A 22,086-nucleotide genomic window follows, 5' to 3' on the forward strand; every position below is an offset into this window, starting at 1 on the left:
TAAGTTGGATTCATGAGAGTGGATAAGCAATTTGTGTGAATATAAAAATCTTCAAAGATGTTGGGGAACTTTATGTCTGAATTTACAATGAGACCTCAAAATTAAACCTAGTATTGTTATTCTCTCTGCATATTAAGGTACCATTAGTTCTATTACGGAACACAGTCATCATGTCGCATAATATCTCTGTCAACAGTCTGCAATATATACATGAAAGATTTGCTGAAGGGATCCCATTATAAAGGACCACAAGACCTCAAATGCCTGTTTAAATCATCAAATGCATCCCAGTCTCTAAACTGAACCCTTCTTTCACAAACTCTTGCTGTCCCTATATCTTTATCACAGGACACAAATCCAACAATTCCCCTCATCTTATTGTGGCTGGTTCTTGTGTCCTTACTGGAAAGGACTTCACTCTATCCTGCCAGTACTTTCAGTTCATTGCCCACAAACCACTTTCCTTTTTTTAACAATATCAACTACTTTCTTGTCCAATAACCACCAGGCTCCATGATTATAACAGCCACCTCCTCATACAGCCAACATTTTCCATACACAAAATCTCCTTGTATCTGAACACTACTTTTCCCATCTATATCTTCATCTACAACAACTTTTCCCTTGAAGGCAAATATTTTAACAAATTTGTGCCACTGACATGGGCATTTTCTTAGTACTTTAACATCCTCACCAACTGACACTTCACCTAGGGGAATCATTCCCACTAATCCAAAAACGTGATACCCTCATCTATTTTATATTTAATGATGACACTATTAAATCCAAGCCCATGACCATAGTATCCTGCCCTCATTCATTCAGAACATCAATGCTTTCTCTCCAACTGATTATGTTTAGCTCTCCTCTGATCAGCAACTTCCCTCACAATTATATTGTTGCAGAAGAAGCTGATTAGCATAATCACCATGGTGTAGTGGTTATGATACTAGACTTTTGCATGGAGGGTCGTGAGTTCAAAACTCACGTGAACTGTAAAATTTGAATTTCTATATTCGGTTCAAGTACATTCTGCCAACTTCAGAACATGATGACCAAATTGTAGAAGAAATGTCTAGTGACATAGAGAGAATAATGGACGAAAATAAAAAATGCTGCAAAATAGTAATGGGAGACTGGAACACCATTGTGGAAAAAGGGAAAGAGGGAAACGTAGTAGGCAGTCATGATCTTGGAAAGAGAAATGATAGGGGTGAATGGATAATTGACTTCTGCAGGGAAAGGCAGCTGATAGCAGCAAACACATGGTTCAAGAACCACAAGAGGAGGCTCTACACTTGGAAATCACCAGGGGATAAATACAGAAACAAAATTGATTTTATACTGGTAAAAGAAAGATACAGGAATGGAATCAAGAAGGTGCATACATTATCAGGTGCAGATATTAATAGTGACCACAACTTACTTATGGCAGAAATAGAAATAAGAATGAAAAAACTGAAGAAGGTGACCATGGTGAAGAAGTGGGATCTAGAGAAGATAAGATCCAACAAAGAACAAATTACAGAAATGCTGTCTCGGGAGTTTCTAAACACATTACGAGACAAAGAACCACCTGATAATGCCAACGAGTACTGGAATATGCTGAAAGAAGGAATCATTAAAGTAGGGCAGCAAAATGTAGGATATGTAAAAGGGAAAAGGTCAAAAAACCCATGGGTCGCACAAGAAATGATTTCCAAGATGGAGGGGGGAAGAAAATTGAAAAACAAGAGCACTGAAGATGCAAGAAAGATATACCGAAGGTTAAATAATGAACTGCGAAAAGAAACAGAGCAGGCTAGGAAAAAATGGCTAAATGAGGAATGTGATGAAATTGAAGAACTGGACAGGAAAGGAAAATATGACCTACTATACAACACAGTAAAGACTATGACATGGGAACAAAGCAGAGCAGGAAGTTCTACTATGGAAATTTTGAGTAAAGACGAAGAGGTAGTGTACAAAGATCGTGACGATGTCCTCCATAGATGGGAAGAATATCTAAAAGAGCTATATGACACCAATAGCAAACCAGAAACTCTGGAACTTGAATCACACAACAGTGTAAGTGATGACGAGAAAGGACCAACCATCAAAATGGAAGAAGTAAAGTCTGCCATAGCTGCAATGAAAAATGGCAAAGCGGTAGGTACAGATACGATACAAGGAGAAATATTAAAATGCTTGAACCAAGATGGAATACGAGAAATATTGAGATTATGTTATAAACTATATGACAGTGGTGACTGGCCTAAGGACTTTCTGACAGCAGTAATGATTCCATTACCGAAAAAACAAGGAACCAGGAAATGCAGCGAGCACAGGACAATCAGCCTCATTTCACATGCAGCCAAAGTAATGTTAAGAATAATTAATAAAAGACTTGAAAAAGTAATGGAGTAGAATCTTGGCGAGGAGCAGTTTGGCTTTAGATGGAATACAGGCACAAGAGATGCAATAGGGCTCCTACTAATCTTGGGAGAAAGGTTTATTGAATAAGGAAGAGACCTATATATGTGCTTCATTGATCTAGAAAAGGCATTTGGCAATGTGGTTTGGGACAAGCTTGCGACTATAATGAGGGAAAAGAGAGTGGACTGGAAAACCAGAAGACTTGTAAACTCATTATATCTTAATCAAAAAGTTTCAATTAAAGTGAGAGGAGAAAGTAGAAACTGGATTGGACTAGGAAAAGGAGTAAGATAAGGATGCTGTCCATCACCAACTATTTTCAATCTCTACTTGGAAAATATGATTGACAAATCCTCATCAGATGACAAAGGCGTAGGAATTGGAGGAATAAGAGTAGGATGTTTGAGGTTTGCTGATGACATGGTCCTCCTAGCCACAGGGGAAAAAGAATTACAGGATTTGGTGGACACCATTGAAACTAACGGAAAAAAATATGGAATGAAAATTAACACAAATAAAACAAAAGTATTGGCACTGGGAGGAAATAAGGAAATAAAAATAATGCTGAATGGAGAAATACTAGAACAGGTGCAAAATTTTAAGTATCTTGGAAGCAGGATAGACACCGACTGGAAGTGCACCACAGAAATTAAAACAAGGATAGCAATGGCAAAAGAGGCGTTGAAAAGGAGAATTTTCTGCAGCACTCAGGAAGAGATTCATAAAATGTCTTATGTGGAGTGTTCTTCTATATGGCGCAGAAACATGGACTATGAGGAAGAAAGACAGAGAAAGGCTGCAGGCTTTTGAGATCTGGACATGGCGGAGGATGGAAAGAATAAGTTGGATGGACAGAGTAAAAAATGAAGAGGTATTGAGAATTTGTGGGAGAGAAAAGACAGTTACTAGATGTAATAAAGAGAAGAAAAAGAAATTGGATTGGGCATATATTAAGAAAGAATGACGGACTGATAAAAAAAAGTTTTAGAAGGTTATGTAGAAGGGAAAAAGAAGCGAGGAAGGAAGAGATTCCAGATACTGGATGACATGATGGACGGTACAATATACAGCAGCCTTAACAAGGAAGCAATGGATCGCAGAAAATGGAGAGGCAAAGGACCTGCTAATATAGCAGATAACCGATGATGATGACATTCTAAAAGTATCCAAAAATGTCAAGAATCATTGCACTGGAATGTTCTGTAACTGTATATATACCGTATGTGTTCCAGCAGAAGGCAATTCGCTCCACGCTCTTGTACATGAATGTGGTGAATGAACCTTCGATAAGTGAAGTTAGTGTTCATCATTCATCTAATTACACCTTCTTCTACATGGCATTATTCTGGTGGAGGCGCTTGGGTATTGGACCTTGTGATAGAGCACATTATCGATGACACAGTGGTTCCCATCAGGCCACGACAGAGCCAGCGTTCACATGGCGAGAAACCAGAGTTCAAGCCATATTCAACAGATCGCAATCTATAGGTGACAGAACAAGAACAGGACGTTATGATGACAGCAACTGCGTGTCACCACATGAGACATCCTTCCAGGTTCTCTGGTGATGATGGCCAAGATCCAAACAAGTGGCTGAAGGTATATGAGTGTATAGCCAAATTTAACAAATGGGATGACACCGTGTGTTTGGCTAACATATTTTTCTACTTGGGGGGCACTGCCAAGCAATGGTATTAGAACAATGAGGAGAAGTTCACAAGCTGTGAAGTATTCCAGGAGGAACTGCACAAATATTTCGACGACACATAACGACAGACGTGCAAGGCTGAAGATAAATTAAAGTGCAGGGCACACTGCCCAGAAAAAACTACAGCATCCTACATTCAAGATGTCATGGAGCTGTGTAAAATAGTGGATCCTAGAACAAAGGAGGAAGATAAGGTTGCACATTGCATGAAGGGTGTTGCTGAGGACATGTATCAAGCCCTACTCCTGAAGGAGGTTTTGACAGCAGATGACTTCTTAAAATGGTGCCAGTGTATCAAGACAATGCATAAAAAAAGAATTACTCGCAAGAAGTTTGAATGGCTTCCAAATGTCGTATCGATGTCTATGATGGAGGAAGGAAATGATTTCACAAGTATTCCTCGTCAGATAGTGAGAGAGGAAGTTGAGAAGGCACTGGATTGCACGATGAGCAAAAAACCGAGATGCTTCCAGAGGTCATAAGGGAGGAAGCAGAACAGACATGAACCAAATCTCTCGTCCTTCATTTCCCCAGGCAAAGTTATGTTCCTACAATGTCGCATGAGGAACCTGTTTGGGGACGAAGGAATACTGGCGTCTGGAGGACCCAGGATAACCAACGAGTATGTTTCAACTGCAGACGACTGGGACATGTGGTGCACTATTGTCACGAAAGGTGGTGGATATTTGATGATGCCCATGCCAGAAGACAGGCAGACCAATCTTAGGCGACACCAATAACGGGATGCACAAGAAAATGTGGGTGCAGGATGACGTAGGTCACGATCGCCGCAAGCTACCATATTTACTCGAATCTAAGCCGCACTTTTTTACAGTTTTTGTAATCCAAAAAACCGCCTGCGACTTCGAATTGAGTGAAAAGTAAGCGGAAGTTCTGAAAAATGTTGGTAGGTGCCGCCACAACTAAGTTCTGCTGTCGAATATATGTAGCGCTACACAGGCATGCTTTGCAGGCACAAAGATAAATACTGGTGCCAACAGCTCTGCGTCAGTAAATAAATTTAAAAAAAGGTGGAAGATGAGCTTTTTTCTCCGCCCCGAGTTTCGAACACTGCATTTTCATACATTATCCAACGAAGTAAATACAAATTCCGTTTTGTTCATCTTCGAATGTAGCAGCATTTCAATGTACTACGAAAATCCGACTGGCAAGACTGTTTGGGATGTTTGTCAATATGGCCAACTCTACGTTCTGAATTTTTTCCTACCTGTGAGAAGAGATGGTTGCTAATAGGAACTTTTATGTATTGTGAATCACATGCAGTATTTTCTTCACCATAAGAATAATATGAATATAAACATTTTGCCATGTATTGTTTCATGTTTGCTCATTTAAATCCTGTCTGCCTAATAAGCTACAAACTAGAGTGAGACAACAGCAAATACGGAAGAATATACATATCATGTCATGTTTATATTCGTATTATTCTTATGCCTAATAGTGGTACAGTCAGAAATGAAGCACGGCAATTGACTAGATTTTTAAAACTAAGATGACTCTCATTTCTGAGCAGAATGTAATGTACTAAAGAGCCATCTGCAAAGATTTTCAAACGGAGAAAAATTTTCGCTAAACTCTCGTTCAGAACATCTTCTATCATATGCAGTCTATTATTTGGTTCTTGTTGATCATTATCGAAGAAAGCAGCAGTGTAAGTAACAACAAATAGTAGTCTCTTGCCATTGTTTCGCTAATGAGATGATTCCTCTCTTTCATTTTTTAATTGTTAGTGGCAGTAGCGTGCACAAAAGCAAGCCATGCTGCGAGCGGCGACAGGTTGTAAACACACATTATCAGAATGCAACAAACAATCCATGACGCAGTACAGTAATGCATTTTCAGCTTAGAGTGACGTAAACACCTATAACAAAGAGAACGGCACTTATCATTTTTTTCTTTCTTTTTTTTTTTTTTTAAAAAAAAAGGAAAAAAAGAGAGAGAGAGAGAGAGAGAGAGAGAGAGCAATCAATTCAAACCAGACGAAGCACGTGAAAAAGGAAGGGTACCCGTATAAATACGGACGGAGCACCTGGCGCATAGCAATGGCTACCTGGTAAAGCTTAACTGCTAAGCTTACGACTCGAACCAAACTACTGTAGCTGTATCGTCATTCATTCGACCTCAATTGTGTCTCATATTACAATGGACCAACTTTGTTTTGATTTGGAGGTGTGGCCTAAGACTTTTCTGTCACCTCGAATTTCGAGTCTCAAATTTCAGGTGCGGCTTAGATTCGGGAAAATTTTTTTTCCTTGATTTCGAGTCTCATTTTTCAGGTGCAGCTTAGATTTGAGTGCGGCTTAGATTCGAGTAAATACGGTAGCCACTGAAGAAGACGCTCCCCAACACGCTGATCAAGGTCTCCATCACGGTTTAGAAGCACCAGCCGATCTCCTAGCCACCGCAACCTGGAAAACTAAAGGGTGTGACCTTCCTTGGAGGTGAGGCCGCCGAAGAGAAAAATTCCCTGCCATCGATCACTATAAAAATGATAGGAAACTATGTCGATATACTCATGGATGGCCACCCAGCCCAAGCTCTTGTGGACTCTGGAGCATCATGTGCAGTCATTTCGGAGAAGTACCGTCGCCAGCTGCAGAAAACCACATTCGTCAACAACAAAACTTCTCTGCTGAAGGTGGCTAATGGGAAATATGTAAAACCTACAGGAAGATGTACCATTTGTGTGGGTATAAGTGACCATACACAGCCCTTAGAATTCATCATCTTACAAGAGTGTAGTCATGATGTCATTCTCGGATGGGACTTTTTGAAAGCTTCTCAGGCAATTATAGATTGTGGTCATTCGAAGATTATGCTAGACGAGATGAGAGACTGTGGACAGGAAGATGCGCATCTGAGTGTGTGGAGATTATGTGTGGTGGATGACGTGATCATTCCTGCAATCAGCGCTAGAAAGGTAGCTGTCATGTGTCATGCCATGCATCAACCCATGGATCTTGTAGTGGAATGTAAGAGAATCATACCACTGAAGAATAACTCGGGCATCCCAGCCTCTGTTGTCTCGTTTAAGAACGAATTCAGTGAATTGTAGATAGTTAACTGTTGCCGAGAACCGCAGATCCTTCTAAGACACATATGTGTAGCAAACACTGAGCCGTTAATTGCCGAACAGCTGAGCCATGCCAAGTCTGTGGGCAAAATTGGCACTATCGCTATGAGACAAGATCTTCTAGCTCGACTATCACCAGATCTCACTAAGGGACAACAGAAGAAGTTACTTGACATTCTTCAAGAGTTCTCTGAATGCTTCACTCCAACAAATCAATGGTGAAGCACCGAATTAGTACTGGAGACCATCAGAGCCAGAGAGTGTATCGTGTGTCAGCAACAGAACATTGAATAATTCGTGATGAGGTAGAGAAAATGATGAAGAATGACATCATTCAGCCTTCGCAGAGTCCAAGTTCGTCACCAGTGGTTCTCATCAGGAAGAAGGATGGTAGCTGGCACTTTTGTGTTGATTACAGGAAGCTTAATAAGATAGCTAAAAAGGACGTTTACCCCCTTCCACGAACTGGCAATACACTAGATTGTCTGAAGGGGAAAATTGAAGTAGATGAGGCTGATCTTGAGAAAACTGCATTCATTACCCCTGAGGGCCTGTTTGAGTTTAAGGTAATGCCGTTTGGTTTGTGTAATGCTCCAGCAACTTTTGAACGGATGATGGATAATCTTCTAAATCACCTGAACTAGATGATGTGTCTTTGTTATTTAGATGACATTATAGTGTTCTCAGAGACATTTGATGAACACATAAAGAGACTCAAGGCTGTTCTTAAGTGTCTACAACAAGCCGGACCGATCCTTAATCCAAAAAAGTGTCTCTTTGGAGCAAAAGAAATCAAAATACTTGGACACCTTGTGTCAAATGAAGGTGTGAGGCCAGACCCAGAAAACATGAGATCTATAACGGAATTTCGTATTCCCAAAAGTATTAGAGATGTGAGAAGCTTCTTCAGATTATGTTATTATTACCGTCATTTTATCAAAGACTTTTGTATCAAAGCCAGGCCACTCCAAGAGTTGTTAAAAGCCAATGCTTAATTTATCTGGTGTGGTGCTCAACAATATTCTTTTGATGTACTGTAAAAAGCTCTGACGACTGACCCTGTACTTGGTCTGTATGATGAGAAAGCACCTACAGAACTACACACAGATGCCAGTTGGTATGGGATCAGTGCTGTTCTGGTGCAAATTTCGAATGGAAAAGAGCCTATGCTTCTAGAACACTTACAAAACCTGAGAGAATCTACTCAACTACAGAAAGAGAATGTCTCGCTGTGATGTGGGTCATGTGCAAATTTTGACAGTATCTCTATGGAAGGCCATTCACAGTTGTTACAGACCATCATTCACTTTGTTGGTTGACAGGTCTTAAGGATCCAACAGGCTGACTCGCCAGGTGGGCACTACATCTGCAAGAGTATGACATTACCATAGTGCACAAAAGTGGAAGAAAACACCAAGATGACGACTGTCTCTCACGAAACCCTGTGCAAGACCATCAAGACTTTGATGAAGATAGTGACTGCCTCGCTGCACTCCAGGATCTCTCTGCTGAGCAGAAGGAGGACGCCAAGATATCTCAAATTATGCTTGCCTGAAATCGGTCAGAGGATGTGAAAGGACAATTTAAGGTAGTTTAAGGTAGTAAGCTTCCCCCATGAACCATGGACCTTGCCGTTGGTGGGGAGGCTTGCGTGCCTCAGCGATACAGATGGCCGTACCGTAGGTGCAACCACAACGGAGGGGTATCTGTTGAGAGGCCAGACAAACATGTGGTTCCTGAAGAGGGGCAGCAGCCTTTTCAGTAGTTGCAGGGGCAACAGTCTGGATGATTGACTGATCTGGCCTTGTAACATTAACCAAAACGGCCTTGCTGTGCTGGTACTGCGAACGGCTGAAAGCAAGGGGAAACTACAGCCGTAATTTTTCCCGAGGACATGCAGCTTTACTGTATGATTAAATGATGATGGCGTCCTCTTGGGTAAAATATTCCGGAGGTAAAATAGTCCCCCATTCGGATCTCCGGGCGGGGACTACTCAAGAGGACGTCGTTATCAGGAGAAAGAAAACTGGCATTCTACGGATCGGAGCGTGGAATGTCAGATCCCTTAATCGGGCAGGTAGGTTAGAAAATTTAAAAAGGGAAATGGATAGGTTAAAGTTAGATATAGTGGGAATTAGTGAAGTTCGGTGGCAGGAGGAACAAGACTTTTGGTCAGGTGATTACAGGGTTATAAATACAAAATCAAATAGGGGTAATGCAGGAGTAGGTTTAATAATGAATAAAAAAATAGGAGTGCGGGTTAGCTACTACAAACAGCATAGTGAACGCATTATTTTGGCCAAGATAGACACAAAGCCCATGCCTACTACAGTAGTACAAGTTTATATGCCAACTAGCTCTGCAGATGATGAAGAAATTGATGAAATGTGTGACGAGATAAAAGAAATTATTCAGGTAGTGAAGGGAGACGAAAATTTAATAGTCATGGGTGACTGGAATTCGTCAGTAGGAAAAGGGAGAGAAGGAAACATAGTAGGTGAATATGGATTGGGGGGAAGAAATGAAAGAGGAAGCCGCCTTGTAGAATTTTGCACAGAGCATAACTTAATCATAGCTAACACTTGGTTCAAGAATCATAAAAGAAGGTTGTATACCTGGAAGAATCCTGGAGATACTAATAGGTATCAGATAGATTATATAATGGTAAGACAGAGGTTTAGGAACCAGGTTTTAAATTGTAAGACATTTCCAGGGGCAGATGTGGATTCTGACCACAATCTATTGGTTATGAACTGCAGATTGAAACTGAAGAAACTGCAAAAAGGTGGGAATTTAAGGAGATGGGACCTAGATAAACTGAAAGAACCAAAGGTTGTAGAGAGTTTCAGGGAGAGCATAAGGGAACAATTGACAGGAATGGGGGAAAGAAATACAGTAGAAGAAGAATGGGTAGCTCTGAGGGATGAAGTAGTGAAGGCAGCAGAGGATCAAGTAGGTAAAAAGACGAGGGCTAATAGAAATCCTTGGGTAACAGAAGAAATATTGAATTTAATTGATGAAAGGAGAAAATATAAAAATGCAGTAAATGAAGCAGGCAAAAGGGAACACAAACGTCTCAAAAATGAGATCGACAGAAAGTGCAAAATGGCTAAGCAGGGATGGCTAGAGGACAAATGTAAGGATGCAGAGGCTTGTCTCACTAGGGGTAAGATAGATACTGCTTACAGGAAAATTAAAGAGACCTTTGGAGAGAAGAGAACCACTTGTATGAATATCAAGAGCTCAGATGGCAACCCAGTTCTAAGCAAAGAAGGGAAGGCAGAAAGGTGGAAGGACTATATAGAGGGTTTATACAAGGGCGATGTACTTGAGGACAATATTATGGAAATGGAAGAGGATGTAGATGAAGATGAAATGGGAGATAAGATACTGCGTGAAGAGTTTGACAGAGCACTGAAAGACCTGAGTCGAAACAAGGCCCGGGGAGTAGACAACATTCCATTAGAACTACTGATGGCCTTGGGAGAGCCAGTACTGACTAAACTCTACCATCTGGTGAGCAAGATGTATGAGACAGGCGAAATACCCTCAGACTTCAAGAAGAATATAATAATTCCAATCCCAAAGAAAGCAGGTGTTGACAGATGTGAAAATTACCAAACTATCAGTTTAATAAGTCACAGCTGCAAAATACTAACGCGAATTCTTTACAGACGAATGGAAAAACTGGTAGAAGCGGACCTCGGGGAAGATCAGTTTGGATTCCGTAGAAATGTTGGAACACGTGAGGCAATACTAACCTTACGACTTATCTTAGAAGAAAGATTAAGAAAAGGCAAACCTACGTTTCTAGCATTTGTAGACTTAGAGAAAGCTTTTGACAACGTTAACTGGAATACTCTCTTTCAAATTCTGAAATTGGCAGGGGTAAAATACAGGGAGCGAAAGGCTATTTACAATTTGTACAGAAACCAGATGGCAGTTATAAGAGTCGAGGGGCATGAAAGGGAAGCAGTGGTTGGGAAAGGAGTGAGACAGGGGTGTGGCCTCTCCCCGATGTTATTCAATCTGTATATTGAGCAAGCAGTAAAGGAAACAAAAGAAAAATTTGGAGTAGGTATTAAAATTCATGGAGAAGAAGTAAAAACTTTGAGGTTCGCTGATGACATTGTAATTCTGTCAGAGACAGCAAAAGACTTGCAAGAGCAGTTAAACGGAATGGACAGTGTCTTGAAAGGAGGATATAAGATGAACATCAACAAAAGCAAAACGAGGATAATGGAATGTAGTCAAATTAAATCGGGTGATGCTGAGGGGATTAGATTAGGAAATGAGACACTTAAAGTAGTAAAGGAGTTTTGCTATTTAGGGAGTAAAATAACTGATGATGGTCGAAGTAGAGAGGATATAAAATGTGGACTGGCAATGGCAAGGAAATCGTTTCTGAAGAAGAGAAATTTGTTAACATCGAGTATAGATTTAAGTGTCAGGAAGTCGTTTCTGAAAGTATTTGTATGGAGTGTAGCCATGTATGGAAGTGAAACATGGACGATAACTAGTGTGGACAAGAAGAGAATAGAAGCTTTCGAAATGTGGTGCTACAGAAGAATGCTGAAGATAAGGTGGGTAGATCACGTAACTAATGAGGAGGTATTGAATAGGATTGGGGAGAAGAGAAGTTTGTGGCACAACTTGACTAGAAGAAGGGATCGGTTGGTAGGACATGTATTGAGGCATCAAGGGATCACAAATTTAGCATTGGAGGGCAGCGTGGAGGGTAAAAATCGTAGAGGGAGACCAAGAGATCAATACACTAAGCAGATTCAGAAGGATGTAGGTTGCAGTAGGTACTGGGAGATGAAGAAGCTTGCACAGGATAGAGTAGCATGGAGAGCTGCATCAAACCAGTCTCAGGACTGAAGACCAGAACAACAACAACAAGGTAGTAAGGATTTATTAAGACATACGATAGGATCCGCAAGAGATTTTTCTGGCCAGGTTTATTTAGGAGTGTCCACACACAGTTCGTCAGAAACCACCTGGCTGACTCATACCAATTCCACCAGCCAAAACATCTTTCCAGCATGCTGGGATTGACCTCCTCAGACGATTTCCAACATCTGCTAGTGAAAATAGATGGATTATTGTTTGCACTGATTATCTGACATGCTATGCCATTACAAAAGCCATGAAAACAGCCAAAGCATTCGAGGTAGCCAAATTCATTGTGAAAGACATTGTATTAAAACACGGTGCCCCAAGGTCATTAATTATGGATTGAGGGAAAGTTTTTCAATCGAATATCGTGCCAGAGATAAACCGTTGGTGCAACATTACTCATCACATCACGACTGCCTACATCTACATCTCCATGTTTACTCTGCAGTTCACACTTAAGTGCCTGGCAGAGGGTTCATTGAACCATTTTCATACTACTACTCTACCATTCCACTCTCGAAGGCACGTGGGAAAAAGAACACCTAAATCTTTCCGTTCGAGCTCTGATTTCTCTTGGTTTATTATGATGATCATTTCTCCCTACCTAGGTGGGCGTCAACAAAATATTTACACATTCTGAAGAGAAAGTTGGTGACTGAAATTTCGACGGGCTTACTGAATGCCTTAATAAGACCTTGACCGACATGCTATCAATGTTCGTCAATGTTGAGCAGAGCAACTGGGATGACATGCTACCTTTCGTGACATTTGCCAACAACACCGCCAAACAAGACACCACAGGATTTATGCCAATTTTCCTGGTGCATGGGCGTGAGGTGACTACAACGACGGACACTGTGTTTCCGTTACATCCCGATGATGTAGACAACGACTACATCAGCCAGGTGTTAACCAGAGCAGAGGAAGCTCGGCAGTTAGCTCGACTCCACATGCTGCAGGCTCAGGAAAATGATCACCGAAGGTATGACGCGAGCCACCGCCCTGCTGTCTACCAGCCTGGTGTCCTCGTCTGGGTCTTCACCCCTGTTCGGAAGGTTGGTCTCTTTGAGAAGCTCCTCAGGCGCTACTTTGGACAATATAAGGTTGTAAAACAGTTGTCTGATGTTACTTATGAAGTTGAAGATTTCGACCCCGACACAAGATGACGAAAGATCAGAGATATGGTCCTCGTCCTTCAAATCAAGTCTTATAAGGATCCTGCAACCCAGGGTAAATTCGAAGCTCCAGCTACAGGCAACAAGTGGAAAGGTGACAAAGTGCATAGTGGCACAGGAAGTTCTAAGATCATCGCCAGGGTGAACATCAGTCATTGGGAGTCGGAGTATGCAGGACCGATGACTCATTCCCGGACTAGGACGGCATAACACCAAGATGCTGTTCTCTTAAGAAAGGAGCAATGTTGCAGAAGAAGCTGAGTAGCATAGTCACTGTGATGCAGCGGTTACTAGACTGTTGCATGGAGGGTTGTGAGTTCAAAACTCACCTGAACTGCAAAATTTTAATTTCTATATTCGGTTCGGGTACATTCTAGAAGCATCCACAAATTTCAAGAATCACTGTACTGGAATGTTCTGTAACTGTTTATATACCGTACGTGTTCTGACCAGAGGCAGTTTGCTCCGTGCTCTTGTATGTGCAAGTGCTCAATAAACCTTCGTTAAGTGAAGTTAGTGTTCGTCATCCATCTAATTACCCCTTCTTTTACTAGACAATATAAGAACTCCTGTCCACATTAAAACAACAAAACATCATCAAAACCTCCATTTGATAGTTGACATCTCTTAAACAGCAAAAAAATATGACCCCACAGTCTACGCACCGGCCACACCACATCTCTTGTGACAAGTACTCCCTTTCCCAATATGTTAAAGTCATTGTCAAAGCTTTCATTGACAGACAGTAAACCTTAAAATCTGATATACAAACTGGCCATAGTTCAATATCCTTCCATGCCATCTGCACTAGCAGGATACAAATATTCACCAAACAAGGTGGCACTTTGGTGAAACACAGAAGACATCAGCAGTATGAATCTTCATATTTAGTCCTGCCATAACTTCACTACTGAGATCACCAACCCCCTTCTTTTTAGAAGAGCCTTTTTTGGAAACAAATCAGAGATGCAACTAGATCAATAAAATGACTCAAAGAAATTAGATGAACTCATAAAAAGAAATGTTAATTCATCTAGTCTCTGGACTAGAAATGTAAAACCACAACATGGTTCAATGGTTCAATCTTTCAAGAAATACAATATGAGTTATTAATTGATTGCACAAAAGACTTATAAATAACAAAAAAATCTCGGGACTTTGTTAGATACAAATTTATGCCAGAGAAGCTATGCATACTTGGAAGATGAATAATGCAGTATAATCTGTGGCATTATTATAGCAGAGATAAAATATAAAACTGAATTATATAGTAACAAATGAAGATTTGTAGCAGACTGAGACATATCTTGAATTTAACAAGCAGTAGCCTTAATCATTTTGCTATCTGAATATGTCTCCATATCCAACACATCTTCCTCTCATTGTTTCCGAACTTACAGCCAGAGATTACCCCATGAGATATGTGGGAACAGCATCGTGGGGGAGGACAGTGGTTTACCTTCCCACAAGCAGTACAGATCAATTGAAATGGAATCGCTGAAATGAAATGAATAGGCCAATAGCGATGAAATTTGTAAAGCATCAGTGACAAGGAAAGCTGCAGTCAGGCCAGCAAGTTTGGTCATATAGCCTAATGGTTAGGATGATGCCTCGCAATAAGCAAGAATATGGGTTTGTGTTCTTGACTAGTCTAAAATTTTAATCACATTTAAAGTTCAAAATTTCAGATTGATCTTGTCTGATATCACTTCATGTCATTGAATCTTCACTGATTTCATTCCCATTGGCTGCATTCATTTAATTTAGGTGACTGTCATTCAACTGAAAAAAGAAAGCTAAGTGAAGCTTCCTAATTATATACAAGGTGTTAAAAAGGTGTTGAATACTTTGAGATGTGGTAGTGTTCATCAAAACAAGAAAAATAAGTCCAATAAACAGGGTCTGGAAATGCATACTTTCTAAGGTAAGTTTGATACACACTGGTCTGGAAATGCATACTTTCTGCAATAAACACATGTATACAGGTGGTGTTCAACGTGACGTCCATTCATGACAATTCACCCCTCTGCCCACCAGCCTAAGGAGTGACCCACCCTTTGAAGTACACCCAGTTACTGTTGTACCTGCTGGCACACATTGAAGATACGACCATGTAGTGTCCATGCATTGCTGTCCATTACCTTGGCATGGTGTAGACCAATTCCTTCAAGTGTCCCCATATAACCAAAAGTCTAGGGGATTGAGGTCTGAGGAATGAGGAGGCCAATGACCCCACCCCCCTCCCCTCCAATGGTCCCAAAATGTTTGTGTCAGATGTTCGCACATGTTGTGACGAAAGTGTTTTGGTGCGTCATCATGCATGAACCACATTTGTATGCATTGCTGCAATGGCACAGCTTCCAGCAAGGTAGGGAATACAGTAAATAATGGGCCGCAGTTAAGTTTGTAGTAGCACATATGGCCCTATTAATCTATCACCAAGAACGCCTGCCCATATGCTGATTGAGAATCGGTGCTGATGCCCTTTTTCCTGAATTTCTTGGATATTTACATCTGCCCAGACGTGCTAGTTATGGACATTCACAACACCATCTCTTGTGAACTCTGCCTCATCAGTAAATAACATCTTGGATGTGAGTAGTGGATCGGTGGCACACTTCTACAACAGCCATTGACAGAACTGCTATCTGCTATGATGATTCTGCAGTCTCAGGGCCTGAACGTGCTGTATATGATATGGGTACAGCAATTGTTCATGAAATATCCCCCAGATAGGAGAGTAAGACATGCCTTGTTCTACTGCTAAGGTCACACGTTGATCCCGGGGGTTTTTTCCACTGAACGTAGCACACACTAATCCATGTCATGCATGCGGACTGTGAGGGCCTTCCACTGTCAGTCTGCTGAGGTGCAAGGGTACCTGTGTCCCTCAGAGGCTGGGAAAGTCTACCAAACAGTTTATCAGAGAGCACTATGCACTGTTGATATTTTTCAGTGTTGAGGGCAAGTGCTCAAATGCTACATTCATTTGCTAAACCATCTATCTGAATTCTATCTATCTATCTAAACTATCATATCTGCCATTTCACTTGTTGAGTAGCAAGCTTTCATTGCTAACAACTGGTGGAAGGGAGAAAATCTAAATATACTGCACAATTTGTACATAAAAACAGCACAATAACAGTGAACACATAAGTGAAACTGCATTTGGAAGAAGGTAAGACACCATGATAGGTAACAAGGGTTGACAGTACTGTACAGGACACATAAACATGACAAAAACTAGCGTAATCTACAACACAACTCGAACCACACAGCTGACTGCAGACCACCTAATGGTAGGTAGCGTACTGTGAGTAAGATATCACAATATCCCGCCGACACATTTGATGGAGCACCAATACAATGAATGCACTAATATCCACAACCAAGCGTGGCGCAGCCCTTCCTACAAACATGTGTTTGTCTTGGAAAGTATGTATTTCTGGACTCAAGTTTACTGGACTTATTTTTCTTGTTCCAATGAGAAATACCACCTCTCACTTTTCTTCGAACACACTGCATATGGATATTTTCAGTCATTATACATATGAAAGTTGCTATAAAATGTAAACATGATGAAAATAACACAAATCAGCATAAGTCAACAACTGTAAATAATGTAAATTAAAAGAAATCTATTGGTATCCCTCCAAGTTGAGATTTCAACAATCATAACTCGTACTTACAGAGATAAAAGCTCTGAAGGTCTAATTTTAACACTGTGGTGTATTACTAAGCATAGTCCTATTGAAGGTAATATGCCCTTGCCTTCCTTAGACCTCTGAACTGACTTTCTCAACCATTTATAGGGGGACCTACAGTTTATATGAACAATGACACAGTCTATAGTGGAATTTAAGTGGCAGAATTCCTGAACTCAGAACCGTAGATCTCGCAGTGGCCTCCAGATGCTCCCTGACTATGTGCAGCAGTAAAGTTACAGAGAATTGTTCAGTACAAAGATATAGGGAATCTTTTGCAATGAAATGAATACCCCTAGCTGCATACAGGTGTTGATAATAGTCAACGGGGACATTTGAAAATGTGTGCGCTGACTGGGACTCGAACCCAGTATCTCCTGCTTACATGGCAGATGCTCTATACATCTGAGCCACTGAGGACACAGAGGATAGTGCGACTACAGGAATTTATCTCTGGCACACCTCTCGTGAGACCCACATTCCCAACTTCTTGTCCCGCATTATATTCATAGTGCCCCTGCCCATTATACTCTTTACTCACAGCTTTTTGCCGATTCCTGTGAAGATGATATCTGTTCTTCTGTTCTTTAGGACACACACACACACACACACACACATATATAGAGGGAAACATTCCACGTGGGAAAAATATATCTAAAAACAAAGATGTTGCGACCCACCAAACGAAGCGCTGGCAGGTCAACAGACACACAAACTAACACAAAAGATTCAAGCTTTCGCAACAAACTGTTGCCTCATCAGGAAAGAGGGAAGGAGAGCAAGCTGCTTGTGTCTGTGTATGTGCGGATGGATATGTGTGTATGTGCGAGTGTATACCCATCCTTTTTTCCCCCTAAAATAAGTCTTTCCGCTCCCGGGATTGGAATGACTCCTTACCCTCTCCCTTAAAACCCACATCCTTTCGTCTTTCCCTCTCCTTCCCTCTTTCCTGATGAAGCAACCGTTGGTTGCAAAAGCTAGAATTTTGTGTGTATGATTGTGTATGTTTGTGTGTCTATCAACCTGCCAGCGCTTTTGTATGGTAAGTCACATCATGTATATATAACTTTAAATATGTCTGCTTGTGTCTGTATATGTGTGGATGGAGATGTGTGTGTGTGCGAGTGTATACCTGTCCTTTTTTCGCCATAAGGTAAGTCTTTCCGCTCCCGGGATTGGAATGACTCCTTACCCTCTCCCTTAAAACCCACATCCTTTCGTCTTTCCCTCTCCTTCCCTCTTTCCTGATGAGGCAACAGTTTGTTGCGAAAGCTTGAATTTTGTGTGTATGTTTGTGTTCGTTTGTGTGTCTGTCGACCTGCCAGCACTTTCATTTGGTAAGTCACATCATCTTTGTATATATATATATATATATATATATATATATATATATATATATATATATATATTGTATGTTTGTGTTCGTTTGTGTGTCTGTCGACCTGCCAGCACTTTCATTTGGTAAGTCACATCATCTTTATATATATATATATATATATATATATATATATATATATATATATATATATATATAAAGCACCTAATCACAAAAACATAATCAAAGCAAAAAAAGCAAAATAGCAAAATTAAAAATAAGAGTAAACTTACTTCCATTTGCTATAACCATGTAACCCTCAGGGCAGACGCAGTGGTATGATCCCTCCTCATTAATGCACATACCAGGTGCACAGAGTGACCTATCTTCTTCACACTCGTTTACATCTTTAATAGAAAACAGAAAAAGTCAAAATAAATTTACAATTCATAAAATTATAGCAAAATATTCAGATCTTTATTTTCAGTGAGTTAATGAACTGTCAACAATGAGTTCATTACAGAGGCAAAAGAAGCTTAACTATAAAAAGTCAAACAGTGTATAGTCTTGCTACTCACCATAAACACACAAACAGTTTTGCCTCTGCAGCTGAAGATAGGGGTCATATGTATGTGTGAAGTGGGCTTGCCTGGGTGAATGCATGCATGTGTTTTTCTTTTTTGATGAAGGTTTTGGCCGAAAGCTTAATGTGTAACTGTCCTTTTGTTGTGCCTGCCTGCAACTTTATGTGTCATCTTTATAGTGAGTAGCTATCTAATCTTTTCATTGACAGTTCAGTTATAAAAAGACAACAGGTGGACAGATTTAATTTGGGGCACTAAACCATTAGTTCATTAGAGCGGAACTCTCAATACTGAGGATGTGTGTGTGTGTGTGTGTGTGTGTGTGTGTGTGTGTGTGTGTGTGTGTGTGTGTGTGTGTGTGTGTGTGGTGCAGGGGGAGGGGGGGGGGGACCAATGTCACATGATCTCCCCAGCCAATGAAAGCGGATATTCAGAGCATAGGACACGTGATGTAGTCAGCCAACAGCAACATCACTTTTAAGTAGCACGAACACACAAATAAGAAAAGTTAGTGGTTTAAATTAATATAGTGTTGCTACAAGAAAAGAAAAGCTTTTACATATAACATTGGTCTTGAAGATTAATAAGCTGCAGGAGAAGCTAAGCTTTCACATATAACGTTGATCTTTTTTGCGTGTGTTACACTTTAAAGATACATCACACAAATGTGCCAGTAAAACTTTTAACGACATAGGGGGGAAAATGTCATCTTCTGGGCTCAAAATTATTCTAAATGGTTGTCCTCAAAGAGTTGATCTTTAATTGAGAGTGATTTAAGAAATTCATCATCCATTCTCACACATAAATTATATTGTGTAAAAAGAAATTTACTTTGAAAGTATTGCTTTTCAAACAACCGTTCGCATTATTTTCCTGTGACCTGTTAGAAATAGGTTCGTTTCAGCAGTTGCCAGAGATCGCCAGATAACAGGCGCAGCTACGATGATGCAGGACGCCCTTACATTCATGTATGTAAAATATTAAAATATCTTACATTATGTCATAAAAGAAACAAGACATTAAAGGATACTCCAAGAGCATTGGAATTTTGTGAGCCATACCAAAATCCATAATTCGCTTAAAGTGCACAGTCGTATGTCCACATTCGGATGTAAATTTTCCTGGAGTACCAGTACTGTATTATCTCATGTTTGGTTCTTTATTACGACATAATGCCATGTGTGCTATAAGATGAAAATGTGCACTTGAAATGCAGTGAACAGTAGAGACTAGCCAATAGTGTGGAATTAAACACTTCGTTTCAAAGAAATCAACTCCCTCAGTGGAACAGATTAATAAAAGCCAAATTTCTTTAGCAAACTGACAAAAATAACTTCATTGTTCTGCAAGGTGATTAATGCTTGACTGTCAGATAGGTGGAAATAAAACAAAATCTGAACTAATAACATATTTTAGCCTTCTGTAATTATGTGAATGTACTGTAGCAGCACCACCGTTTAGGATAGGGAAAGTTAGTTTAGTGCAATATTCTGAGCACAAGTTACAGCCAGGTGCAGGCCATATTGCAGTGAGCTACGCATACCAACAGTTGCGAAGTAGAATAGAGGCCACAGGGCCGTCAAATTGCTGAAAGAGTATACATAGCAGTTTTGCATGTCGCAAATCACAGGCAGAAGGGGCCCACTGGCCAACTTAGAGTGTTATGAGTATGTAACTATTCCTGCCAGTGTCAAAACTTATTCTCCGGTTAAGTTCACTAACCCTGCCACAATCACCAACGGTGTTTATTCTCCAGTTAGGCGTTATTACGTGTTCGTACAACGCATTTTCCACGCTACTCCCAGAATATAACTTTAATGGCTGCTAGTCGGGGACTGTACAATTAGCCCTTACTAATGTAGCAGTCTGGCCAAAAATTTTCTGTCAAAATTTCATTTACTTGGATACTTCTGTTATTCCAGTTAATTGTTTATTTCCACTCTGGTAGTCTGAATCTAATTTCACTAGTAATTACAATGATGCTTATCATTCGCAAACCCAGTCAACCACATAAACAGCGATTGGCATTCACCCATTCGGCTTTATTCCGCTCAGGTCGTATAGCCCCGTCCACTTTTGTCTGCAGGAAAGTTTATTTTTAGATGTGAAGAGGATTCCCTTGGCAGAGACATCATGTACACTATGCACGCATTCAAAAATCAACTTATAATTCATTCAGAAATAGAATTTGTTCAAAAACCAGCAGGATGCATTTCAAAATCATATGAATTATCGAAAGACCGACGTGTGCTGGATGCTAGGTACTTTGTGAAACAACGTCTTTTCCCTCAAGAGTATCGATCTGGTGTCCCCCTCGCCTTCCCTGAAATTTCTGCCTGGGGTAGATACCTCAGTTTGCCCCCACCCCCTAGATCCGGGCATGTTGCACATGCGTGAATCTGGCAGGTTAGGTGTGCCAGTAAAATTTTTTCAGGTAGCACCTAGCTGCTTGCTGCTACTGCTTATACAGCTAACTGCCTCACTTCTGTAGACAGAGGCAGGAGAAGGTACTATTCCTACGTGACTCAACTGTGCATGCGCATGAGCTTGCTTGCAACTGCTCAAACGAATCTAATGTAAGCAGCTGTGATATCACACTCATCAGAGGCAACTTGTTATGAAGCATTGCATAGTCTTCCCAAAGCCTTTGACACATTTTGCTGTTGGCAGATGCTTGTATGAGCACTGTGTTTTGTTGTTCTATATGGCGCATTTCCTTTACAACTTAAGTTTTATTTTTATTTTTTCGTCTCGTTCATGTTTTGTTGCTGCAGTATTATTCTGCAGTAGCGAGATAACAGTAATATCCTTTGTTAGAGTATTGGTTCTTATCAGTCAAAGTTACAAACATGTAAGTGAAATTTAAAATGATGAAAAATTCCCAGAATTCTAAAAAATTCCCAGGTTTTTCCCAGTTTTCTCCCAGATGACAAAATTCCCAGGCTTTTCATGGATCTCCCAGTTGTCCCAGGTTGTATACATCCTGTTGCATTTACCATTGTTCTATAAAGCAAATAACAGTCACTTTATATAATATCATTTAGATCATAATTACATCCTCCACTACAATCTCTTCCCTCATCCATTAGTCTTTTTACCTGCCCCTATTAGTATCAAAGAAATGCACTTCTGCACTGTGAAATGTTAACTTGGTATCTCTGTGAAAGTTCTGCTGAATAATGCAATACATTA

The 22,086-nt window shown here is 40.4% G+C and overlaps 1 protein-coding gene across 1 annotated transcript in view; it reads right to left on the reverse strand.

The window, feature by feature from the left end:
• The window catches only part of LOC126198519 (fibrillin-2-like), a 732,236-nt gene that overhangs the window by 177,373 nt on the left and 532,777 nt on the right, over positions 1–22,086 (reverse strand). The window contains exon 33 of the mRNA XM_049934905.1: positions 18,604–18,717. Coding sequence (XP_049790862.1) covers positions 18,604–18,717 — 114 coding nt within the window. The remainder of the gene's footprint in view (positions 1–18,603; positions 18,718–22,086) is intronic.

The sequence above is a fragment of the Schistocerca nitens genome, chromosome 8 (assembly GCF_023898315.1).
Source record: "Schistocerca nitens isolate TAMUIC-IGC-003100 chromosome 8, iqSchNite1.1, whole genome shotgun sequence".
In the NCBI taxonomy this organism is placed as follows: domain Eukaryota; kingdom Metazoa; phylum Arthropoda; class Insecta; order Orthoptera; family Acrididae; genus Schistocerca; species Schistocerca nitens.